Raw genomic sequence first — 24,657 nt, 5'->3', positions numbered from 1 at the left:
TATATTGGATTGGAGTTTTCTATCATAATATCCATCCATCCATTTCCTACCGCTTATTCCCTTTCGGGGTCGCGGGGGGCGCTGGCGCCTATCTCAGCTACAATCGGGCGGAAGGCAGGGTACACCCTGGACAAGTCGCCGCCTTATCGCAGGGCCAATACAGATAGACAGACAACACTCACACTCACATTCACACACTAATGAAATTATATATTTTTTTATTAATGTATTTTATTTTGAAGCACTTTTCTCATAAGCAATACATGTATAATTAATTGAACAAAAAGTAATGAATACAGAATGATCAGCCATTCACTGAAAAAAGTTTAAATTTTTTTGTGGCGTTGATATTATTACATCAGGGGTCTCAAACTCAATATATCTGGGGGCCACTGATTGGGGCGGCATAGCTCGGTTGGTAGAGTGGCCGTGCCAGCAACTTGAGGGTTGTAGGTTCGATTCCCGCTTGTGCCATCCTAGTTACTGCCGTTGTGTCCTTGGGCAAGACACTTTACCCACCTGCTCCCAGTGCCACCCACACTGGTTTAAATGTAACTTAGATATTGGGTTTCACTATGTAAAGCGCTTTGAGTCACTTGAGAAAAGCGCTATATAAATATAATTCACTTCACACACTTCACAACGCAAAGTCTGGGTGAGGCTGGGCCGCAAGAAAAGATTTCCAAAATTTTTTTTTGCATACAGCATGTCTAGCTGTATAATGACGTTTCAAATTGTATCCCTTGTGCACCGCAACTTTCTCTGTGCAAATAAGAATGTCGGCGTGCCCCTGTGCTCAACAAAGAAATATTGCATCTCCTACTCTTTGCTCATCACAAACTTTTCTCTTCACTGCAGGCTTTGAAAAAGACATGTTTGGGGTTTTGGAATATATTTGTATTTAGCCGACGCACGGAGAATAATGTTATTTCCGCAATGTGTGTCATTCCGCTTTTCCTCCGTACAGCAACATGGCATCCATCCATCCATTTTCTACCGCTTATTCCCTTTGGGGTCTCTGGTGGCTACCTCAGCTACAATCGGGCGGAAGGCAGAGTACACCCTGGACCAGGGGCCTCACTAGACCTAATACTGTACTGGGGCACAAATAAATCATGTGAGCGTGCAAAGCACGCAAGCAAAAACATTTTTAGTACTTATTTATCATAACAAATACATAAATAGTGCTTTAAACTATGAAATCATATCAGATTATGTTGTATGGATCTTTGATTAACCACCTGAAATTAACTAATGCATTTGACCTACTTGTGCACTTTTTTACTCCAGACTTCTAAACTGCTACTGGTAAAAGCAAAAAGGAAGAGCAATGAATATTTTTGAAATATATATTGCAGTAATCATCTGCAAATTTAACATCTACAAAAATAAAACAAAAAATAAACCACCCCTACATCTCTGGGTTCTTTTATATTATTTAATTTCCATTTATGGCAATGTGGCTAATCCTATTTCAGATACACAAAACTATAAAATATACACAAAACAATAAAGCCACAGTAGTAGAATAAATGAACAACCGTTGTGTGTCTGTTCAGGGAATCATTTTCTGAGAAGTAAACTGTAACGTCTCGTTTTCATTTTTGCAAAGTGGTCAATCACTCTGGACAGACATGGAAATATTACAGTAACTGTTATACAGTTGAGACACTAGTGATTTAGGGCTATATAAGTAAACATTGATTGATTGATTGATTGATTGACCAGTGGTTCCCAACTGGTGGGTTGTGACATAAAAGTGGATTGTGTGTCATTTTCAGTGAGTCGCAGTCAGATGTGTGCATGGAAAAAAAAAGTTTAGGGAGAAATAAATCAAATTGTGGCAACAAACCAGATATTTTTAGCCATTTTTCTATTGACTATTAGTGAGTATTTTAGCAAAAGGCAAACCGACTAACAAGTTGGAGGAGGACTCAGGACAGACATGGAAATATATTTTTTAAAAATTTAAATGGGGCAACAAAACCCGATATTTTCAGCCATCTTTCTGAAAACAAATACAGAAATGTTACTATTTTTTCTGGAAACAAAACCATATGCTTTAGCTGTAGCCATTTTTCTGGTGACAAAACAAGATTATTTTAGTCAAAGTCACACCGATTAACAACACAAGTGCTATTTGTCTGTGAAATAAACTTGAAAGATTTAAAAAATTGGCTCACGACTTGATGATATGGAAACATGTTTTTCTTCCTGAAGATAAACCATTTGAGAAGCACTCAACTCACACATGCTTACTCCAAATCATCATTGATGCAGAGGTCCTGAGCAGAACCAGCAGACAATAACCGACATTATGTTTCATGTTCATTGGAAATTCCCCTGACAGCTCGTACAGCAAATGAATATGTTTGTCTTGATACAAGGAATAACGTTAGCTACCTTAGCATCAACTTAAGACAATGATGTTGCCTAGCTAGCTAGGACTTCACTTACATTTCTCATTCCTGCTGCTTCTTCCCTGCTGCGGGCGAATCATTTTCTTAAATCCATCTAGGAGTTACAGTTTGAGTCAAATCAAAATCAAAATAATATAATTAACAGATTGTTGTTGGCTAACGTTACCTACCTCACGCAGTGATTCTCATCCTCTCTCTCTCTCTCTCTCTTTCTCCCTCTCTCTCTCTCTCTCTGTCTCTCTCTCTCTCTCTCTCTCTCTCTCTCTCTCTCAACCGAAGTCTCGATTCACACGTGAATAAATTACCATAATAATTAGCCATGTGCTCATTGTTTCGTGGAGTGAATACAGTAGCAATCAATTACCATACTAAGTAGTATGTGCGCTGTTGTCTATGTTATGTAGACTTAAAACTCTGAAGCGTTTTTTTTATTGGTGACATTTTTACTGGGGCACTGCAGATCAACAGTGGGGCACTGCCCCAGTGAAATCTGTCTGGCGACGCCCCTGCCCTGGACAAGTCGCCACGGCAGCCTTCGGATATTAGCCGGGAAAGTACCGGTATGGCGGGCGCAAAAAAGTGTTATCCAGCCTCATATAGAAATATATGTAGTGTTCATGTGAGGCAATGTAAATAAAAAAATAAAAAAAACAAATAACGGTTTGAATTGGTCCAGGTTATTGGGGACTGTTATTACTGACGGACAGGTGTCGCGGTGTGACGGCAGCCAGGCACGTAAGAAAACCCTCGTCTCTCTGGCAACGTCTCTGTCGCTTTCACTCATTTGCCTCTTTTCCACTAACGCAGGGGTAGGCAACCCAGAACGTTGAAAGAGCCATTTTGAACCCACATAATAAAAATAGTCTCTGTCTGGAGCCAACGGGGAGCCAATCTACCAATCACCACACCGTGATTGGTAGATTACTTCAGCTCAACGCTGTCAAGCGCCATTCATATATAACTCCCTAACATTAAACTTTCATATTAAGATGGGGGCTGCAAAATAACGTCTTGCGGGCCGCGTGTCTGAGACCCCTGGTATACATTGTTCTATTGTTTACAAACTCAGAAAGCATCGAAAGCCTTGTTCCCGTTATTTAGTTGTTTTGTACGACTGAATTTATTTCCCCAAAAAATTTGTGTAGTAAAAGCTAATCATGTTGTGTTTATATTGTTACATTTTACATCATATTGTAATATATGCATAATAAATTGTAAAGTTGATCAAATAATTGCCTAATTTTGCGTAGTTATTAAAATCATGGTCAATAAATTAAAGGCGAAATCACAAAATAATTCAATGATAAAGTATCAGCACAGTGCTATACAGTAAAGGTGCCTTTGTTATCCATATTGGATTGGAGTTTTATTTCATAATAAAATGATAACAATGTTATTTTAATAATGTATTTTATTTTTGAAGCACTTTTCCCATATGTAATACATTTGAAATTAATTGAACAAGAAAGCAATGAATACAGAATGATCACCCATGCACTAAAAAAAGTTTTTTGTTATGTTTTTGTAGTGTTGATATTATTATATTTATACATTGTTCTATTGTCTACCAAGTCAGAAAGCATTGAAAGCCTTGCTCCCTTTTTGGAGTTGTTTTTTACGACTGAATTTATTTTCCCCAAAAATGTGTGTCGTAAAAAGTAATAATTTTGTGTTTATAATGTTACATTTTACATTATAGTGTAATATATGTATACTGAATTGTAAAGTTGTTGGCATTATTTGCTTATTTTTTGTGGTTATTATAATCATGGTCAACAAATTAAAGGCGAAATCACAAAATCGTTCAATGATAAAGTATTGGTATCAGCATAGTGCTATACAATAAAAATGACAATGTTGTCTATATTGGATTGGAGTTTTCTTTCATAGTAATAAAATCGTAATAATAATATAATTTTAATAATGTATCTTATTTTGAAGCACATTTCTTATAAGCAATAAATGTATAATTAATTGAACAAGAAAGCAATGACTACATAATGATCACCCATGCACTGAAATAAGTTTATTGTTGTTCTTTTTTTGTTGTGTTGATATTATTATATTCATGTATTGTTATATTGTTTACAAACTCTTTTTTGTTATTTTGTACGACTGAATGTATTTTTCTTAAAAATGTGTGTAAAAAAAGTAATAATTTTGTCATGATCCACATCTTGGATCATGCCATATTCTGGTTTTGGTTCTGTTTCTTATCACATTCTGTCTAGTATTTGTCTTCCTCAGTTCTTTGTGGCACTTCCTGGTTTTGTTCCGTTGTCATAGTTACCCATTTAGTGTCACCTGTCTCTCCTTTGATCACGCGCACCTGCCCTTGATTAGTTATCTCCCTATTTAAGACCGCCTTTGTTTGACGTTCTTTCTTGGACTCTTGTTTGCTTCACGCTACAGATGACGTCGCTCTTTCCAGCCTTGTGGTAACCACCTTCGTGTACATTAGCTTCCATGCTATTTCAGTTGTTTGTCCCTAGCTCATGCTAGCGCTTTCTGTTTCGTTTGTTAGTGCCTTCAAGCAAGTGTTTTTGGTTCTCAGTCTGTTTTAGTTAGTATAAATAAATTATTGTTCCTACCTCACGCTGTGTCCATCTTCGCTGCACCCACGAGAGAGCAACTCGTCACCACAATGCCACCAAGACGTCACAGAAGAGTCCAAGCATATAAACGTTCTCTAGCAGCTGAAATAGAGGCTTTTGATGAGTTCACGGGGCAGATAGCCCAAGCAATGGAGGCGGGGACTTTTCACCACACGCCAGAGTGGATATGGGAGCCCGGACGTCTCCAGGCTTTTCCCGACGCCCTTCGACTCGATGTGGTCCCGCCTCGCCCGGCTCGTACGCGTCAGCAAGGGCGGAAGTCAAGAAGAAAGGCTTTGCCTAACGACAGAGACGCTCTAACCCCGCCATCACTACCTCAGGGACACAGCCAACTTCAACCCGTCCAGGACTCACAGCTTACATCTGGTAATATTTTTTTTGTCCCTCCTTTCACTCCTCCGACGTGCCTGTCAGTAACGGGTACTACAGCCGTGACATCACTCCTCTGACGTCTCCTGAGGAGAGTGGAGATGAGGAATTTTTTCAAATCATGCACTCCCTCAGTCGTCCACAGGGGACTTAAATGAAGCCATCACGCTTCTTAAGGACATTTGTTTTGAGTCCCAATATAGATATTTATTTTCTAAAACCCCACCACCTGTGACTTGGCCCCCTTCCCCAGTGACTTTTCCTCCCACCCTGTCTACCTCTTTCTGTTCCTCCCCCCACCCACCCCGAGAGGTAGTTTTAGACCATAGAAAGAGCGTCTGGCATCCGCTTTTGGAAGGGGGGACTCATGCTGGTGGCTGTGCTACGGAGGTAGCACAGCGGCGTTCAGCCAAGCCTCTGCCTCCACAACGTCCTCCTCCACCAGTATTCCGGTTAGCTCCCTCTAAGCCGCCTCCACCGGTATTCCGGTTAGCTCCCCCTAGGCCGCCTCCACCGGAATTCCGGTTAGCTCCCCCTTGGCCGCCTCCACCGGAATTCCGGTTAGCTCCCCCTTGGCCGCCTCCACCGGAATTCCGGTTAGCTCCGCCTAGGCCGCCTCCACCGGTATTCCGGTTAGCACCTCCTAGGCCGCATCCACCGGGAGCACGGCTAGCCGTTCCTAGTCCTAGTCCATGTCCTGGTCCGACTTTTAGACCGACTCCTGCTCCAACTCATAGACTGACGCGTAGTCCGAGTCCTGGTCCGAGCCCTGGTCCATGTCTTAGTCCTGGTCCTAGTTCTTGTCTTAGTCCTAGCCTGAGTCCTGGTCCCTGTCCTTGTCTTAGTCTTAGTCACAGTCCTAAGCATAGCCTTAGTCCTAGTCACATTCTGAGTCCTAGTTTGAGTCCAGGTCTTAGTCAGAGTCCATGTCATAGTCCTAGTCCAGGTCTGGATCCCACTCCAGCACCCGACACTATGCTGGATCCCACTCCAGCACCCGACACTATGCTGGATCCTACTCCAGCACCGGACTCTGTGCTGGATCCTACTCCAGCACCGGACACTGTGCTGGATCCCACTCCAGCACCGGACTCAGTGCTGGATTCCAATCCAGTACCTGCTCCTCGGCTGGCGTCAGCACAAGTGCCAGCACCGCGGCTGATTCCCCTGCCTGCTCCTCGGCGGCCACCAGTGCCTGCTCCTCGGCTGAAGCTCAAGGCTCCAGCGCTGGCTTCGTCTGCTGTTCCAGCGCCTGTCTCCACGACGACGCCACCTCCTTCGGCTGCAGCAACCGCCCCGTCTTCGCCTGTTGCTTTCGGGCCTGCTTTGGCTGCAGTCCCCACAACCTCGTCTGCAGCTTCTAAGCCGTCGGCCACGGGCGTGGCCTCTACTGGGTCGTCCTCCTCGCTGGGCGCTTCCTCCTCCACGTCGGCCACAAATGTGGCCTCTACGAGGTTGCCCTCCTTGTCGGGCGCTTCCTTCTCCATGTCAGTCACGGATGTGGCCGTGCCCAGGTCGTCGTCCTGCAAGTTGGCCACGGGTCGCCCTCCAAGACGTTCGCGGCAGCGGCGTTCCATCCGCCGCCGCCATCTGACTTGTTTTCTGTGGATTCGGGGGCACGCGACCTGGCGACCCTCCACCGTGTCCTCCCTCCGCCCTCCCTTCATGTTCGGACTTTTTTGTGTGGGGGACATCTGGTATCTGTCCCTAGAAGGGGGGCTTATGTCATGATCCACATCTTGGATCATGGCATATTCTGGTTTTGGTTCTGTTTATCACATTCTGTCTAGTATTTGTCTTCCTCAGTTCTTTGTGGCACTTCCTGGTTTTGTTCCGTTGTCACAGTTACCCATTTAGTGTCACCTGTCTCTCCTTTGATCACGCGCACCTGGCCTGGATTAGTTATCTCCCTATTTAAGACTGCCTTTGTTTGACATTCTTTCTTGGACTCTTGTTTGCTTCATGCTACAGTTGACGTCGCTCTTTCCAGCCTTGTGGTAACTACCTTTGTGTACATTAGCTTCCATGCTATTTCAGTTGTTTGTCCCGAGCTCATGCTAGTGCTTTCTGTTTTGTTTGTTAGTGCCTTCAAGCAAGTGTTTTTGGTTCTTAGTCTGTTTTAGTTAGTATAAATAAATTATTGTTCCTACCTCACGCTGTGTCCATCTTCGCTGCACCCACGAGAGAACAACTCGTGACCACAATGCCACCAAGACGTCACACATTTTGTGTTTATATTGTTATATTTTACATTGTATTGTAATATATGTATACTAAATTGTAAAGTTGTTGATATTATTTGCATATTTTTTTTTTGTAGTTATCAGAATCATGGTCAACAAATTAAAGGCGAAATCACAAAATCATTCAATGATTCAGTATCAGCATATAGTACTATACACTAAGCTAATGTTATGTATATTGGATTGGAGTTTTCTTTCATAACAATAAAATAATAATGTAATTTTAATATATTTTATTTTGAAGCACTTTTCTCATATGTAATACATGTATAATTAATTGAACAAAAAATTAATGAATACAGAATGACCACCCATGCACTGAAAAAAGTTGTTTTTGTTTTTGTTGCATTGATATTATTATATTAATATATTGTTCTATTGTTTACAAAGTCAGAAAGCATTGTTCCCTTTTTTTTAGTTGTTTTGTATGACTGAAATTATTTCCCCCAAAAATGTGTGTAATAAAAAGTAATTATTTTGGGTTTATATGGAATACAATAGAATAGAAAGTACTTTATTAATCCATGGGAGAAATTCAATTTTAATTAATTAAACAAAAAGGCAATTAATACAGAATGATCAACAATGCACTGAAAAAAGTGTTTTTATGTTATTGCTGTGTTATTATATTCATACATTGTTTTATTGTTTACAAACTCTTTTTTAGTTATTTTATATGACAAAATGTATTTTTTCTCAAAAATGTGTGGACTAAAAAGTAATCATTTTGTGTTTATATTGTTACATTTTACATTATATTGTAATATATGTATACAAAATTGTAAAATTTATATCATTGTTCGCCTAATTTTGTGTAGTTATAATAATGGTCAGCAAATTACAGGCGAAATCACAAAATCATTCAATGATAAAGTATTGGTATCAGCATAGTGTTACACAGTAATGAGGTCAATGTTAACTATATTGGATTGAAGTTTTCTTTCATAATAATAAAATAATAATGTAATTTTAATCATGTATTTTATTTTGAAGCACTTTTCTTATAAGCAATACATTTTTGCGTTGATATTATATTCATATATTGTTCTATTGTTTACAAACTTTTTTTTTGTTATTTTATACGAATAAATGTATTTTTGTCAAAAATGTGTGTAATAAAAAATTATCATTTTGTGTTTATAGTGTTACATTTTACATTATATTGTAGTATATATAATAAATTGTAAAGTTGATGACATTATTTTCCTATTTTTTGTAGTTATTATAATCATGGTCAACAAATTAAAGGCAAAATCACAAAATCATTCAATGATAAAGTATCGGTATCACCTTAGTGCTATACAGTAAAGATGTCGATGTTATATATTTTCTTTCATAATACAATAATAATAATGCAATTTTAATAATGTATTTTATTTTGAAGCATTTTTCTCATAAGCAATAAATGTATAATTAATTGAACAAAAAAAGCAATTAATACAGAATGATCACCCATGCACTAAAAAAAGTTGTCTTTATGTTTTTGTTGCGTTGATATTATTACATTATATCGGGGTCAGCATAGAGATACAGTTGTTACTTAGTATCGAATTAATCCGAAAATATTCACTATCGCCCATCTCTACTGTTCACACGTCCTAGTTCTATTTTATGTTTTTCACCATATTTAATTTATTCGACTTTATTGTATTGATGGCTTTAAAAACAAAAATTATGAATATCAATGTATGTAAAAATCGATAGTAAAAATGATTTGAAAAAATAAGATAAGATAAAAACTACGTAGTGGCGCGCGAGGAGAAGTTCTGTTGCTGTTGGCTTTTTTTGTGTAAATTCAGGAGATTATTTTCCACTTTATTGTAGTTGACTTTAAGAAAATAAGTCATGAATGATTGTAAAATGTATAAAAAATAGATTTGTAAAATTAACCAATGAAAAATATTTAGTAGCGCGAGATGAGAGGTTGGTACTTCCGGTTTCTGTGTTGCTGTTGGTAACAGACACTAAACATCGAAAAAAAACAAAAAACTAACAGTGCCGTCATGAGTTCGCCTTTATCGATGTTAAAGAAAACTAGACGCGCTCCACTCCCATATGAAAGTGAAAATACCAGACGGTGAGTAAATAAAAATACTTGAAAACCTAGCTAACATATTTATAATCCGTAGATGCTGAGCGCCAACAGACTTCCGGGAAAATAGGTCACTTGTCCTGATTGTTTTTACTTCATCACAGTAAAAGCAAACATAGTAACTGTAGTATTCTTAAATCGTGTATATTTAGCAAATGATTTCACACAGGTTTATGGTAAAGTGCTAATCTGAAAATATTACATCATAACACGACATAACAACTGCATGTTAATACGCTTCACAACATTTAGTATAAGGTGAGAAGATCTATAGACCCTACAGAAAGGGGGTTCAACCTTTTTTGAGCAGAGCACACTTTTTGTGTTGAAAAAATCCGGACGCACACCAGCAGCAGAAATCATTAACAAATGAAACTCAGCAGCCAATATTGACAGTAAAAAGTTGTTGTCCCAATTGTTGGATATGATTTTAAACCAAAACCAACCAAGCATCACTATTCTTCTTGTCTCAAAGTCGGTGTACTGTCCCGACATGTCACATCACGCCGTGACTTATTTTGAGGTTTTTTTTCTGTTTTCCTGTGTTTTAGTTTGTCTTGTTAGTTAGTTAGTTAGTTAGTTAGTCTTGCGCTCCTATTTTGGTAGCTTTTCCCGTTTTGTTGGTGTTTTCCTGTAGCAGTTTCATGTCTTCTTTTGAGCGCTATTCTCTGGTCTGCTTTGTTTTAGCAATCAGGACTAATTTCAGTTGTGTGGATGCTATACGTTTTTGTGGGGACATTGTTGATTGTCATGTCATGTTCGGATGTACATTGTTGACGCCGTCTTTGCTCCACACGCTGTAAGTATTTGATGTCGTCCAGCATTCTGTTTTTTTTTTTACTTTGTAGCCAGTTCAGTGTTCGTTTTGTTCTTCAGAGCCTTCTTTAAGCTTTAATGCCTTTTCCTAGGCGCACTCTCCTTTTATTTTTGGTTTAAGCATTAGATACTTTTTTACCTCCATGTTGCCTCCCACTGTTGTCTGCATATTGTGATCACGACAAACCATTGGCGTTCCCCACATCTACAAAGCAATTACCTACCGGCTGCCACCTACTGATATGGAAGAGTATTACACCGTTACCCTGCCGAGCATTAGATGGCACTGACACTCAACAACAGCACTTTATTTTCAGACTATAATTACTGGATTGCAAAAAATATTTTTAACCCGTTTAGGTAAAATTACATAATCTCCCACGGAACACCAGACACGGGTCTACATCATATTCCACAGTGTTTTGAAAAACAGGTTCATGTTGAATATCCCACCTGCAATTTAACTGCAGTGAGTTTTATTGGGACGGCGTGGCGCAGTGGAAGAATGGCCGTGCGCAACCCGAGGGTCCTTGGTTCAATTCCAACCTTGTCATGTCCGTTGTGTCCTGAGCAAGACACTTCACCCTTGCTCCTGATGGGTGCTGGTTAGCGCCTTGCATGGGAGCTCCCTCCATCAGTGTGTGAATGGGTAAATGTGGAAGTAGTGTCAAAGCGCTTTGAGTACCTTGAAGGTAGAAAAGCGCTATACAAGTACAACCCATTTATCATTTATTTATTGTGACAAGTCGGACACATTGATTATTTGAAGTGTCTTTGACCTCTAGGGGCCAACATCAAAGGCCTTTCAGGGAGCCTGTATCACCAGGTAATTAAGCTGCAGGTCACACACAATCACAAAATGCACCGCGGATTCATGGAGTCTTTTTTTCCTATTCAACATTTCAAGGTAATCCAAGTCTTGCTGTGGCCAGTCCGACTCAACCCAGTGATGTTGACACAACCAGTTCAAAAACACAAATCAAAGGTAAGAAAAAAACAATCAGATTCAAGAGATGCATTTGGAATGTAATGGTCTTAGTTTTTATACACAGCAAAATATATGAGACAGCTATAATGCAGCGCAGGTTTATCCAGCGCATATGTTGGAAAACCGTACGCTGAAAGAATACTGGATGTTAAACAATAAAGTTCCAAATAGCTTTCATTGTGTTTCATCGTCAGCTGAAGCTCATACGTCAAAGGGCCCAAAGGACCCCTTTCACCCCCCTAATTTAATGAATCTTTTAGAGTTTTATCCCATAAGAAATGAATTAGTGTGTGGAGTTTGCATGTTCTCCCCGTGACTGAGTGGGTTCCCCTCCGGTTACACCGGCTTCCTCCCACGTCCAAAGACATGCACCTTGGCAACACCGATGTAAACACTTCAAAAATAGCATTTTGTTAACAATTTGTTAACAATTCCAGTTTCCTAAAATTGGCAGCACGGTGGACGAGGGTTTAGTGCGTCTGCATCACAAAACAAAGGTCCTGGGTTCGATCCTGCACTCGGGATCTTTCTGTGTGGAGTTTGCATGTTCTCCCCGTGACTGCATGGGTTCCCTCCAGGTACTCCGGTTTCCTCCCACCTCCAAAGACATGCACCTTGGCAACACTAAAATGGCCCTAGTGTGTGAATGTAATTGTTAATGTTGTCTGTCTATCTGTGTTGGCCCTGCGATGAGGTGGCGACTTGTCCAGGGTGTACGCTGCCTTTGACCCGAATGCAGCTGAGATAGGCTCCAGCACCTCCCGTGACCCCGAAAGGGACAAGCGATAGAAAATGGATGGATGTATAGTTTCAGGCCCAAACTTAGTCTTAGACAAACTTTATTGATCCACAAGGGAAATTGTTCCACACAGTAGTTCAGTTACAAGGATGCAAAGGATAATACTGGTATAAAGTAGTCGAAAAATGTACCATAGTAGCAATATAAAATATAACATATGTAATATTTACATTTACCTTCAGGCGGCCTTCTGCCCGAGTGCAGCTGAGATAGGCTCCAGCATCCTCTGCGTCCCCAAAAGGGACAAGCAGTAGAAAATGGATGGATATATAGAGTATAAAATATATACTGATATATCATATTATTAGAAACCCCGTTTTCATATGAGTTGGGAAATTGTGTTAGATGTAAATAAATATAAACCGAATACAATGATTTGCAAATCCTTTTCAACCCATATTCAATTCAAATGCACTACTATGACAAGATATTTGATGTTCAAACTCATAAACTTTGTTTTTTTGTGTGCAAATAATAAGTAACTTAGAATTTCATGGCTGCAACACGTCCCAAAGTAGTTGGGAAAGGGCATGTTCACCACTGTGTTACATCACCTTTTCTTTTCACAACACTAAATAAACGTTTGGGAACTGAGGAATTTAATTGTTGAAGCTTTAAAAGTGGAATTCTTTCACATTCTTGTTTTATGTAGAGCTTCAGTCGTTCAACAGTCTGGGGTCTCCGCTGTCGTATTTTACGCTTCATAATGCGCCACACATTTTCGATGGGAGACAGGTCTGGACTGCAGGCGGGCCGGGAAAGTACCCGCACTCTTTTTTTACAAAGCCACGTTGTTGTAACACGTGCTGAATGTGGCTTGGCATTGTCCTGCAGAAAAGAGCATGGGCGACCATGAAAAAGACGGCGCTTCAATGGCAGCATATGTTGTTCCAAAACCTGTATGTACCTTTCAGCATTAATGATGCCTTCACAGATGTGTAAGTTACCCTGCCTTGGGCACTAATGCACCCCCATACCATCACAGATGCTGGCTTTTGAATTTTGTGTCGATAAAAGTCTGGATGGTTCGGATGACACAATGTTGAATATTTCCAAAAACAATTTAAAATGTGGACTCGTCAGACCACAGAACACTTTTCCACTTTGCATCAGTCCATCTTTGATGATCTCGGGCCCAGAGAAGCCGGTGGCGTTTCTGGATGTTGTTGATAAATGGCTTTCGCTTTGCATAGTAGAGCTTTAACTTGCACTTACAGATTTAGCGACAAACTGTATTTAGTGACAGTGGTTTTATGAAGTGTTCCTGAGCCCATGTGGTGATATCCTTTCAAGCTTGATGTGGGTTTTTGATACAGTCTGAGAGATCAAAGGTCACGGTCATTCAATGTTGGTTTCCGGCCATACCGCTTACGTGGAGTGATTTCTCCAGATTCTCTGAACCATTTGATGATATTATGGACCATAGATGTTGAAATCCCTAAATTTCTTGCAATTGCACTTTGAGAAACGTTCTTAAATTTTTTGACCATTTGCTCACGCAGTTGTGGACAAAGGGGTGTACCCCGCCCCATCCTTTCTTGTGAAAGACTGAGCATTTTTTGGGAAGCTGTTTTTATGCCCAATCATGGCACCCACCTGTTCCCAATTAGCCTACACACCTGTGGGATGTTCCAAATAAGTGTTTGATGAGCATTCCTCAACTTTATCAGTATTTATTGCCACCTTTCCCAACTTGTTTGTTATGTGTTGCTGGCATCAAATTCTAAAGTTAATGATTATTTGCAAAAAAAAAATGTTTATCATTTTGAAAATCAACTATGTTGTCTTTGTAGCATATTCAACTGAATATGGGTTGAAAATGATTTGCAAATCATTGTATTCCGTTTATATTTACATCTAACACCAACTCATATGGAAACGGGGTTTGTATATTATATTACATTTTTGATTGATATATACAATATATAACATATCCCAGTTAACATGTACAATATTACAGTATCTGTAACAGCTGCAGCATAAAATAGAGAGTAAATCCAGCAGAAAATATACATCATAAACAAAGAGCGGTAGCTAACATAGAAGTGGTCAGGTAATAGACAGATATCATTATTGTTGTATGGCGAGTGATACAGCTGCATGGAGTGCGGAATGAAGGAATTATGGAATTGCACTCTTGGGAACAAAGCTGAAGGAGCCAGTTGGAGTATGAGCTCCGCTGTCCCTCAATTGTCTGGTGGAGTGGGTGGGCAGGATTGTCCATTATGGCCAGCAGTTTGTCCAGTGTCCTCCTGTCCCTCACTGACACAAACGCTCACAAACCAAAAATGTTTTATTGGTATTGCAGGAATTTAAATGTCATCTGTCTGTCAAAAAAGTGTTTAGTAATTAACGTCTTCCACAGAGGCTTTGTTTTGGTAATTCACTGGCTGTAGTTTGTATTTGAATATAAACACATGTCATACTGAGAACTGTTTCTACTCATGTATTTAATAATATTTTTACCATTTCATATTTGGTTATTCTTTAGTTTATTTTAAACATGCTTCAAAAGTTATATGTATGTACAACGGTTCCAATAGTTTCAAATTAGAAACAATTTATAAACACATCTTTTTGTTGTTGGTGGGGGTATAAACTGTTTACATAATTTATGACATCTGTTTATCCATCCATCCATCCATTTCCTTCCGCTTGTCCATTACGGGGTTGCGGGGTTGCTGGAGCCTATCCCAACTGAACACGGGCGGAAGGCGGGTTACACCCTGGACAAGTTGCCAGTAAAATAACATTTTCTTTGCATCACAATGGAACCTGTTTAAGTCGACCCCGTTTATGTCGACACCCATCTACTTCAACCTATTCATTAAGTCCCAGTCCACCTTGTTATTATTTGTGAAAAGTGTCCGTTTAAACCGACATGGACATACAAGAGGCAAAGTTTTTTTTTTTATTAATTTCCGGTAGTTTTGTCAATTCCTTTAGCAGCTAAAAAAAAATAATTTTGCAAAGGGAGAGGGAGGAAAACAATGTCAACAAACTGCAGTAGGTGCAAATTTAGTTTATTATCAGCCATTTTGATTTTGGTTGGTCTGCGGCCAAAGTCAAGTGAACAAAGCCTAATTTTGGCTTATGTTAACAACTGCTTATGTTAACAACTGCTTATGTTGACGTATGTCGACCAATGCGAGCGACATCAACTTAAAAGGGTTCAACTGTAAATATTTACCTGGATTTCCAGTAAAAAGTCCACTAAAATCCAAAGAAGCCCTAGTGACATTTTTGCAAGATGAGAGGAACAAAGAACATCTGACGAAAGGCACCAGGAAGTAAAAGAAAATTCAAGGTACAAGTAAAATGACGATTACAATTTAAGGAAAGACCATTGGAACTGAAGTACTGTTAATTGTTATCAGACATCAAAAAACTAGACACATACCACACCTGGACTACAAGTAAATAAAATACACAACTCAAAGTTTTGATGCAGCTTTAAAGTCATCAACAATCAACAAAACCAACTCTACAACAATAATGTAGATTATGCCAATTTGATGGATTTCATTCACGGATCATCAGTAATAAATTAACACATATTTGTCTTAAAAAAATTACAAATTATGACCTGGTGGAATCACTCAAAAAATACCCCTAATATATTTCCTGTGTACATGTCTATTTAATGACTGCCCAATTTTTTTTCTATTGATTATTGATATATTATTTTACCTGTTCTGTTTTAATTGAGGCTGTCAGAGTTAGTGCATTTATTCATGCAATTATTCACAAAAAATATTGCATGAATTGTGTAACAACTCAGATTAATCACGCAATTTATTATGACCGTATATGCTCCTTTACCTTAACCATACCTAATTGGCGACGTGGGTTGTTATATGTCAGTGATCAGATCAATGAGCAGTGCAAATATGAGTGAGGAGACTCTGGTTCTTTCACACAATACACCCACAAAGTTCTTCAGATAAAATTGTTACAAACAAAACTGTTACAAATAAATGACGCGCATTCAGAAACAATTTATAAACACATTTAAAAAATGTTGGTTCATTTATGATTTTCTGACAGTAAAGTTGCTTTGTGTCAAAATATTGTTGATCTTTTTTAAAGTTCCTTTAAATTATGCAATGTTAGCCGGCAAGTAATTTACTGCAAAAAAATCACGATAATCAAAAATCCCAATGGGATTAAATGAAACTGTTTTTTTTTTAAATACATGTTTGACAGAACTAATTTCTAAATATAGTTAACATTTTCTTAACACTGCATAACCACTTGTCTTATTTAAAAGTGAATCATCAGTAGACATGGTGAAGGGTGAGGATTAATAAACTCTGCTTCTTCCTTCTTCTTTTCGGGCATAATGCATTCTGCAAATCTAACTATGTGATGTTCTTTAATGTAACTGGTTAAGTAGGGCTGGCCAAAAAAATCTTGGTTCTTATTTGAGCCAATTCTATTAAACACTTTTTCAGGCCATCTCCAAGCTTTCTCTCTGCGCATAAACATAGTATGTCAGTAGAGGGGCTTTTGCAAACTGTAACCTGTTTTGAAAATGTTTTATTATCTCTTTTTTTTAACCAAATAATATATTGTTAGGATCAGTTTCAATCCTGAATTGTTTCTGAATCTAATCGTCACCCCAAAAATCACAATCAAATTGTGAGTTGTTGTAAGATTTATATCCCTATCGTTGAGATTGTCTGAAATTGGCTCCTAGTTCCCGCCATCCATCCCTTCCAAGGGCCCGTATTGGTTGGGGACTGCTGGGTCTTGACCCCGCGTCTATAGTGGTAGCTTGGTGCTGCAAGGGAACCCCTCATGAAACAGTTCTGTAGAGATGAAGTAGTCTTGTGATTTTTCCCACACCTACATATATATAAATATAAATATATATATATATATCCATCCATTTTCTACCGCTTATTCCCTTTCGGGGTCGCTGGCGCCTATCTCAGCTACAATCGGGCGGAAGGCAGGGTACACCCTGGACAAGTCGCCACCTCATCGCAGGGCCAACACAGAAAGACAGACAACATTCACGCTCACATTCACACACTAGGGCCAATTTAGTGTTTCCAATCAACCTATCCCCAGGTGCATGTCTTTGGAAGTGGGAGGAAGCCGGAGTACCCGGAGGGAACCCACGCATTCACGGGGAGGACATGCAAACTCCACACAGAAAGATCCTCAGCCTGGATTTGAACCCAGGACTGCAGGACCTTCGTATTGTGAGGCAGACGCACTAACCCCTCTGCCACCGTGAAGCCCTATATATATATATATATATATATATATATATATATATATATATATATATATATATATATATATATATATATATATATATATATATACATTTTTTTATACATATTTAATTATTATTATATATATTTTTTATTTTTCAAGCAGCAACCACCCTGTCAAATAGTGCCTCACCTGCCACCAGGTGGCTTAACCATGAGATGTTCCAAAACGAAGTAGTAAAATAAAATACGTTTTAATATTTCTCTTTTGGTATATGCTTTCTATGTGATTTTGGTGTGGTTCCTGTATATTTTGATCAAAGCCGCGAATATTCCATGTTTCCTGATCAAAACAATGCAGCAGATGAGAAGGGAGCCAGACACAGGCGGTGCCTCCATGGCTACACACTGTGTGTAATGGGTGTGTGCATGCAAGGGGGCGCATGCTTGTTGCGTTGTGGAAAAGGCAGGTCTTGAGGCAGCAAGTACCTCTGCCTCAAGGTAAGGGGCGATATATTGTCAACTTGCAATTCAATGCCTCAGCAGTACTCTGACTCGCCACACTCTGAGAAGTGGGGGCGCTCAAGCTAGCAGACACGGGTATCTCCTGTGGAAGCCAGCATTTTTTTCTTTTCTTTTTTTTTTAACTATATTTATAACAAACATGGCATTTTTATTAGAGTAAGCCAACGTTTGTGGGTGTTTTTTGTCAGATGCAAAAATATTGTTTAATTTCTTGGAATAAAATTGAATTAAATGAATGTTTCTGCCAAAATGGAGAGTTATATACTGTATCCAAGATGAAATACTTCTCTAAACTGGACTTAAAGACAAAATGAATGCGATCATACAAAGTACGTTTTCATGGAGGATAGCTATGGCTGCTTCAGATACAAATACAGAAAGGTAATATACACTCACAATACTTTATTTATTTTGTTAAAAGCAAATGGGACCAAAACGTATTTAATAACAACTTTATCAAATAGTTTTTGGACCCATTTATCATATCATAATATCATTATGATAACGTTTTTATGAAAGCGAATAACTCCCTTTTTTCCCTGTAACTCTAATGAGCAACCTAAATCAACAATGATTAGAGCTGCACATATGAATTTAAGTTAAAAAAAAAAAAAAAAAGAAGAAGAAAAAAAAGTATATATGCCTCACTTGGTGTTTAGTTCACCGCACGTCACTGACATACTGTACATATACAAGTAAATATACATACATACATTCATTCATATAATCACGTTTCGTTAAACATAAATTACCGTTGTTACCCTAGGGTAAACTGGGTAACACATGGCACACTGAGAAAGCTTAACCTATTAGTACTATAATAATCTACAAGGTTAATATAGCTGGCTTTTTTTTCTTCCCTTCCATTTTTCTGCTTTCTTTTGTATCTCTAGTTATCGTTACATATATGTAACGTTGCATTTGAACAACTGTTTTATTGATAATAGAGGTAAACTTTTGGTGTTATTCATTATCAATGGCACTATTTCTATTCGTATATGTATTGCTCTATTTGTAGTGTAATAATGCTCATTTCCATTTCTGTATTATTTATTTCACTAACTGCTTCTTTGCTATCACTTTTACCATCGTATTAGTACATATCGTATTTGCTGATGTTGCTCTATTGTTGTTATTGTTGTGTTTGCTGTTGTTATTTTTGTCTCTCTGTCTTATCTCCGTCTTGTCCCCAGAATTTCCCCCTCTGTCTTCCTTTTTTTCTCTTTCTATCCCCTGCTGCTCCGGCCCGGCTGCACCAAATGATATTATGAATAAATTTATTTAAATAAAATACAAAAAAGACAACAAGAGAAGTATCCTACACTTCTCTATTGTAAAGTAAATTTGTACAGCCAATATGGGCATCTACATCAACAATATGATTTGCCTGACAAGCTGGACAAGACAAAAAAAAAAGTAAAAAGTATGTCTGAAACAAATAAAATATATTATACCATTTTCTGACATCATTATAGCGGTTAGACTTCCCATTTTTCTTGGATATTTAAAGCATAGTTGTCCGGAACCTTTTAGTTGAGCTGCGATGAGGTGGCGACTTGTCCAGGGTGTACCGTGCCTTCCTCCCGATTGTAGCTGAGATAGGCACTAGCGCCCTCCGCGACCCCAAAGGGGAATAAGCGGTAGAAAATGGATGGATGAATTTTAGTTGAGTCTTAGATAGTACCGCTTTTGACTTAGGACAGGGGTTCTTAAGCTTTTTGACCTCAGAGCCCAACTTCTCCAGAACAGAGGCGCCAGTGACCCACCAAAATATAAACACTGAATTGGTAATTTTACTCTTCATTATAATCATATTTAATCATTAAATATAACTTTCTTACGGTTTATAACCTTGTCAAATGATATGAAACCATGTGTTAATCACAAAGATTATCATTAATTTAACACACAAATTTTAGGCTTCGGTCAGGCTGATTATAAAAATAAGTCCTAACCAAATATACTGTCAAAGTAAGGACTCATAAATAACTGACGGAAAATAAATGAACTTGTTGTACTTTTAGCACAACCACTGTTGTGCTAAAATAAATAGACAAAATTAATAACCAATATGTTTCTGAATTAATCCTTCAATACAATTTAGGTGCAATCGAAAATTCCGCTTCAACCCTTTAGTTATAACTTTTGCGCTAAAGAAACTTCTCTATGAATTTAACTCCAGACTTCTTCTGTTTGTTTGATATTGTCATTACTACCAAAAGTGGTGAAAATTGTATTACAACTTCCCTATGGTTTTCACATCACACAGCAACTTGATTATGAGTGTGTATTAATTTGTACTACTCTACGGTTACACTTGAGGTGCTTCGTCAAGCGATGGTATGCTGATGTCTGCCATGATGCAGCGAATTACCTGGCTGGAGAGGAAGGTTAGAAGCCAGAAAGAAGAGATGGTGCAAAAGGTGAACTCTCACTTTCACCTAAAGAACCACAAAAATGTCTTACTTATGTTACTATTAATTTATTCTTTGGAAGGAACACACAATTTCATTGTTGAAGGAGCAACTGAAGGCTCACGAAAAGCCAGGTACTCAGCACTCAGGACTTTATGGAAGCATGAAGAAAACAGATTTGTTTATGATATTTGATTCAGAAAGTGGCGATGTTGAAATCTGCTGCAGCTTTAAGAGAAAGTCCCAACAGCTGCAGCACCAAGTAAATGAAATGGTGGTGAGTTGTTTCCATCAAATAGTTCCCAATGTGTCATTTAGTCACTACTACTTTGCTGCCTACAGAGCTTCCTCAATGACTATGGTTTGATTTGGGTGGGGGACAAGAAGCAAGGTGATGCAGCAGTACAAACAAGCTCACTTACAGGTACGGTACTCAACCTAGTCACTATCATTTGCCTTAAACATGCAGGGTGAATAAGTCTCCTTACAGGGGACTCAGGGGCCAGGACTTTCCACTTGGATTTTGACCTGGTGCTAAAGAGGATCAAGGAGCTGAATATCCTGGCAGGAGAGGGTGAATCATTCATACAATCCACACGCAGGGGGGCACAGTTGGCTCGGAAGGACCCTGTGCAACTGAGACTCTACAAAAATGGCATTGTAATGTTTGAAGGACCTTTCCGCTCCTACCAGGAGGACAGCACCCAGGTACTCAAGACTGATCTTGGCGGAGCAACATAACAACTTTGGAATCGTTTTTTTTAGAGCTGTCAAATTTAACGAGTCACAAAAAATATTGCAGTCATCATGTATATATGAAGATTAATCACGCACTGAAATTGTAATTTTAACTTTACCTTATCTGATCAGGACACATACTTTAGATAAAACTTTTACCAAGTTCTGAGCAAATTAATTACGTATATTTAGTAAAACATAAAAAACATACAACTCTGTCGGTGTCAAAATATTGTGGTTGATTAAATTATGCAAGCAAGTAATTTACTGTAATTAATCATGGTTAATCAAGTGATTAATTCATTTTAAAAGATATATCATTCGACAGCACTAATTTTAGAATTTAGATTTTAGACCCTGTGAAAAAGTGTACAGTAGCATCATACTAAATAAATATGTGCAGAAAGTGCAGCATGGTGGAACAATGGTTAGTGCTCATGCATGCCTCACTTTCAGACAAAAATATCGACCAGTACTCTTCTGCTTCTCTGGTCAAAGTACCACAGGCAAGAGGCGTTAGGATTGTCTCACTGACTTTCACGGCTGAGTTTGAAAGACAAAATAAATCCATGAAGTGTTGATACACAACTTCATGAATAATCAAGTTATCAAATAATTGATTAAATCGTGAAATAATTATTTAAATCAAGAAATAACTGAACATTAAGTCAGGAAATAATAAACTAAATCACAAAACAAATTAAATTATGAAATAAATAAATAACCTGTGAATTAAATAAATCACAAAATCATGAAATAATTAATCAAATGAATAACTAATAAATGATAAAATAATCAAATTCAGTTTTACATTATGATAAATGTAACAATTCAATAATTGGAACCATTCTGCATCCATTGCAACTGGTCACCCAGGGCAGATGTCCACACATCTGCAGCCCTTTTCCAAGGTTTCTTCTTTTTCCAATTTTGGGCTTTTGGAGTTTAATCTTGCTCAAATGTGGGTTCAAATCTGAGGATGTCGTTGTGGCTTGTGAAGCCCTCTGTGGCGTTTGTGTATAAGGGCTATATATGATTGATGGAAATATCCATCCATCCATCCATTTTCTACCGCTTATTCCCTTTCGGGGCCCTTTTTAAACTGCACTTTCATGTATCTAATTCTAATTATGAGTATTTAATGACACATTAAGCAATTATTTGAGAATGTATTTATTGAATTTTGTACCATTTGATCCTGAATACGTTAGTAGCTAAACTTTGCCAAAACCATTATTATTATCTGACAACAAACAAAGCCAATGCATGTTTGTGTGTTGCAAAGGATGTAGTTTATTATGTGCTCAAAGCCGGAAGAGAATGCTTACAACACTTTGGAAAGTTAGCGCCCTCTAGGCATTCATGCATGTGAAGTTTGCGAATAGCCGCTTATATCTTGCATTATAAACTTAACAATTTCCAAGTCTTCCCATCAAATCACCTGACATGAAGTGGGCTAAAAGATAATTATTTTCAAGGATGTTTAACATCTGAAAATGAAAATGTTGCAAAAGCACTTTTTTGTTTTTTTGGTTGTCTTTCCAGCAATGTATGCAGGATTTGATGGAGGGCTATTTTCCATCTGAGCTTCAAAGCAGATATCCAGATGGTGTGCCTTTTGAGGTAGTACACCCATCCTTCGGCCACACTTCATGCTAACACATCATTGTTCACCTTCTTTACCTTTTCTTTCATAAGGTCCATGACAGACGAGACGAGGAGTTTGTCCCCATTCGCCCATGGGAGACATTTCCTGGCAAAGGACAGACTGTATGCGAGAAAAAAGAGGCATCATCTTGGGGTTTGTTCTATAATGTGCACTCTTTAAAAAAATGAAAGATTTTGAAATTATGAGCAAGCGTATGTCTTATTGTCTCACAGGTATGAAGGCATTAGGCACAAACCAGTTCCTGAAAAGGCTACCCACATTTGTGGTAAAGGCGGGTCGAGTGGTTGACGTCAGGGACTCGGTGTGCAGAATCTTACAAGTAATATTTGCTTTTCAGTCTGGTCATTACTGTCAGTAATTGTGCTGATCATACAGAATGTAATATTTCTTGTAGGGTTCATCTAACATCTGCAACAGCAACTCAGTGATCCTCGTGGATACACCAGCAGTGCAAGCAAACAAGGACAGGTATTCATCAGGTTATAAAATATTATATACTGTACATATACACTCTCTAAATCAGGGGTGTCAAACGTACGCCCTGAGGGCCGGATCAGGCCCGCGAACAGGTTTTATACGACCCGCGGGATGAGTTTGCTAAGTATAAGAATTTACCTAAAAGTTTTGAATGAAAGAAACAGCTGTTCTAAATGTGTCCATTGGATGTCGCAATAGAAATTTGTTGTATTTTTGTAGATACAAAACAAACCACATGATGTTAGTACATCAGTCAAGGAAAATGATCAAACTACATAAATAACATACTGTAATTTGATTTTGATATACATTTTTTTTATCTTGATGGATTGAAAATTAACACCAATGAGGAGACTGATGAACATTATCACAATTTATTCAGAAAATAATAATAACAACAAATATATTAACCGCAACATGTAAGTGTAAAAAAACAACAACATTATGATTTGTACAATTTCAGAATGTGCTCGTTCGATCTGAAGTTGTATTTTTAGGTTATCATGCCGTGATTTTACCAGTCCGGCCCACTTTGGAGTAGATTTTTCTCCATGTGGCCCCCAATCTAAAATGAGTTTGACATCCCCGCTCTAAATGCGCAGATGTAAGTGTATGGTTGTGACTCATGAGTAAAGTCAAGGGTGTACCCCGTTTCTCACTCAAAGTAGGCTGGGATAGGCTCAAGCTCATTTGTGATTCTAAACAGATGAATTAATTTTACAAGTGTAATTATCATACATTTTGTCACTTTCTTGAGGCTGAAGACACCCACCTCTGACAGACCTTCTTCTGGCCCTAAAATCATCACGCTCAAGGTGAAGTCAGAAGACGGCAATTGCACGTACCTCCTAAAAATGGGCCTTAACGAGACTGTGGGTCACCTACGGCAACACCTGGACTCACAGAGGTGAAATGTGTATCCTCACACACTCTTTGTTATTTTACCAGCTTGTGATTGTCTCTATTTGTTGCGTTACAGGGGTCATGACCTGGCTGGCTATGACATTATCAGCGCGTACCCTCAGCGTCACTACGCTGACGACTGCCAAACACTTAGGTCTTGTGGGCTCACAACTAATGTCACTCTTCTTCTGCGAGGAAACGGGCAAATGATAGATAAATGCCTTATCTAATGATTAATGAGTCTGTTTGGTACCCCAAAAATAATGTGTGTTTGTCAATGAAATAAAAAGACAGCCGTTCAGGTATGGTTAAAGTAAAAGACAGTTATTATTCTCTGTCGATAACATTTTCCTTATAATTTTAA

General features: G+C 38.5%; 1 protein-coding gene across 5 annotated transcripts; it reads left to right on the top strand.

Moving 5' to 3' along the window:
- Positions 1 to 9,590: 9,590 nt before the first annotated feature.
- On the top strand, positions 9,591 to 24,612 carry ubxn11 (UBX domain protein 11). Of its 5 annotated transcripts, none has more exons than XM_061915868.1 (14): positions 9,591 to 9,724; positions 11,341 to 11,381; positions 11,463 to 11,540; positions 20,415 to 20,515; positions 20,589 to 20,640; positions 20,707 to 20,783; positions 20,849 to 20,930; positions 20,997 to 21,214; positions 22,790 to 22,867; positions 22,943 to 23,045; positions 23,126 to 23,232; positions 23,308 to 23,381; positions 24,148 to 24,297; positions 24,370 to 24,612. In XM_061915868.1, the coding sequence occupies exons 1-14, from the start codon at positions 9,651 to 9,653 to the stop codon at positions 24,521 to 24,523; spliced, it is 1,389 nt and encodes a 462-aa protein (XP_061771852.1). In that variant the 5' UTR covers positions 9,591 to 9,650; the 3' UTR covers positions 24,524 to 24,612. The 5 variants fall into 5 exon arrangements, with proteins under 5 accessions (XP_061771852.1, XP_061771853.1, XP_061771851.1 ...); XM_061915867.1 differs by lacking the exon at positions 9,591 to 9,724 and adding an exon at positions 10,321 to 10,538 and having other exon boundaries at positions 20,707 to 20,768; XM_061915866.1 differs by lacking the exon at positions 9,591 to 9,724 and adding an exon at positions 10,321 to 10,538 and having other exon boundaries at positions 20,707 to 20,780.
- Positions 24,613 to 24,657: the final 45 nt, after the last annotated feature.

The sequence above is a fragment of the Nerophis ophidion genome, linkage group LG11, assembly GCF_033978795.1.
Source record: "Nerophis ophidion isolate RoL-2023_Sa linkage group LG11, RoL_Noph_v1.0, whole genome shotgun sequence".
NCBI classification, from domain to species: Eukaryota; Metazoa; Chordata; class Actinopteri; order Syngnathiformes; family Syngnathidae; genus Nerophis; species Nerophis ophidion.
The sequence above is the reverse complement of the archived record's forward strand: the minus strand, read 5'-3'. Positions and strand labels throughout refer to the sequence as shown.

Coding starts and splice junctions, on each gene's coding strand:
- ubxn11 (XM_061915864.1), top strand. CDS start 10,384: ATGTCTTCTTTTGAGCGCTATTCTCTGGTCTGCTTTGTTTTAGCAATC. Junction 10,539..11,340: donor CCGTCTTTGCTCCACACGCT/GTAAGTATTTGA, acceptor TTTGACCTCTAG/GGGCCAACATCAAAGGCCTT. Junction 24,298..24,369: donor CAACACCTGGACTCACAGAG/GTGAAATGTGTA, acceptor GTTGCGTTACAG/GGGTCATGACCTGGCTGGCT.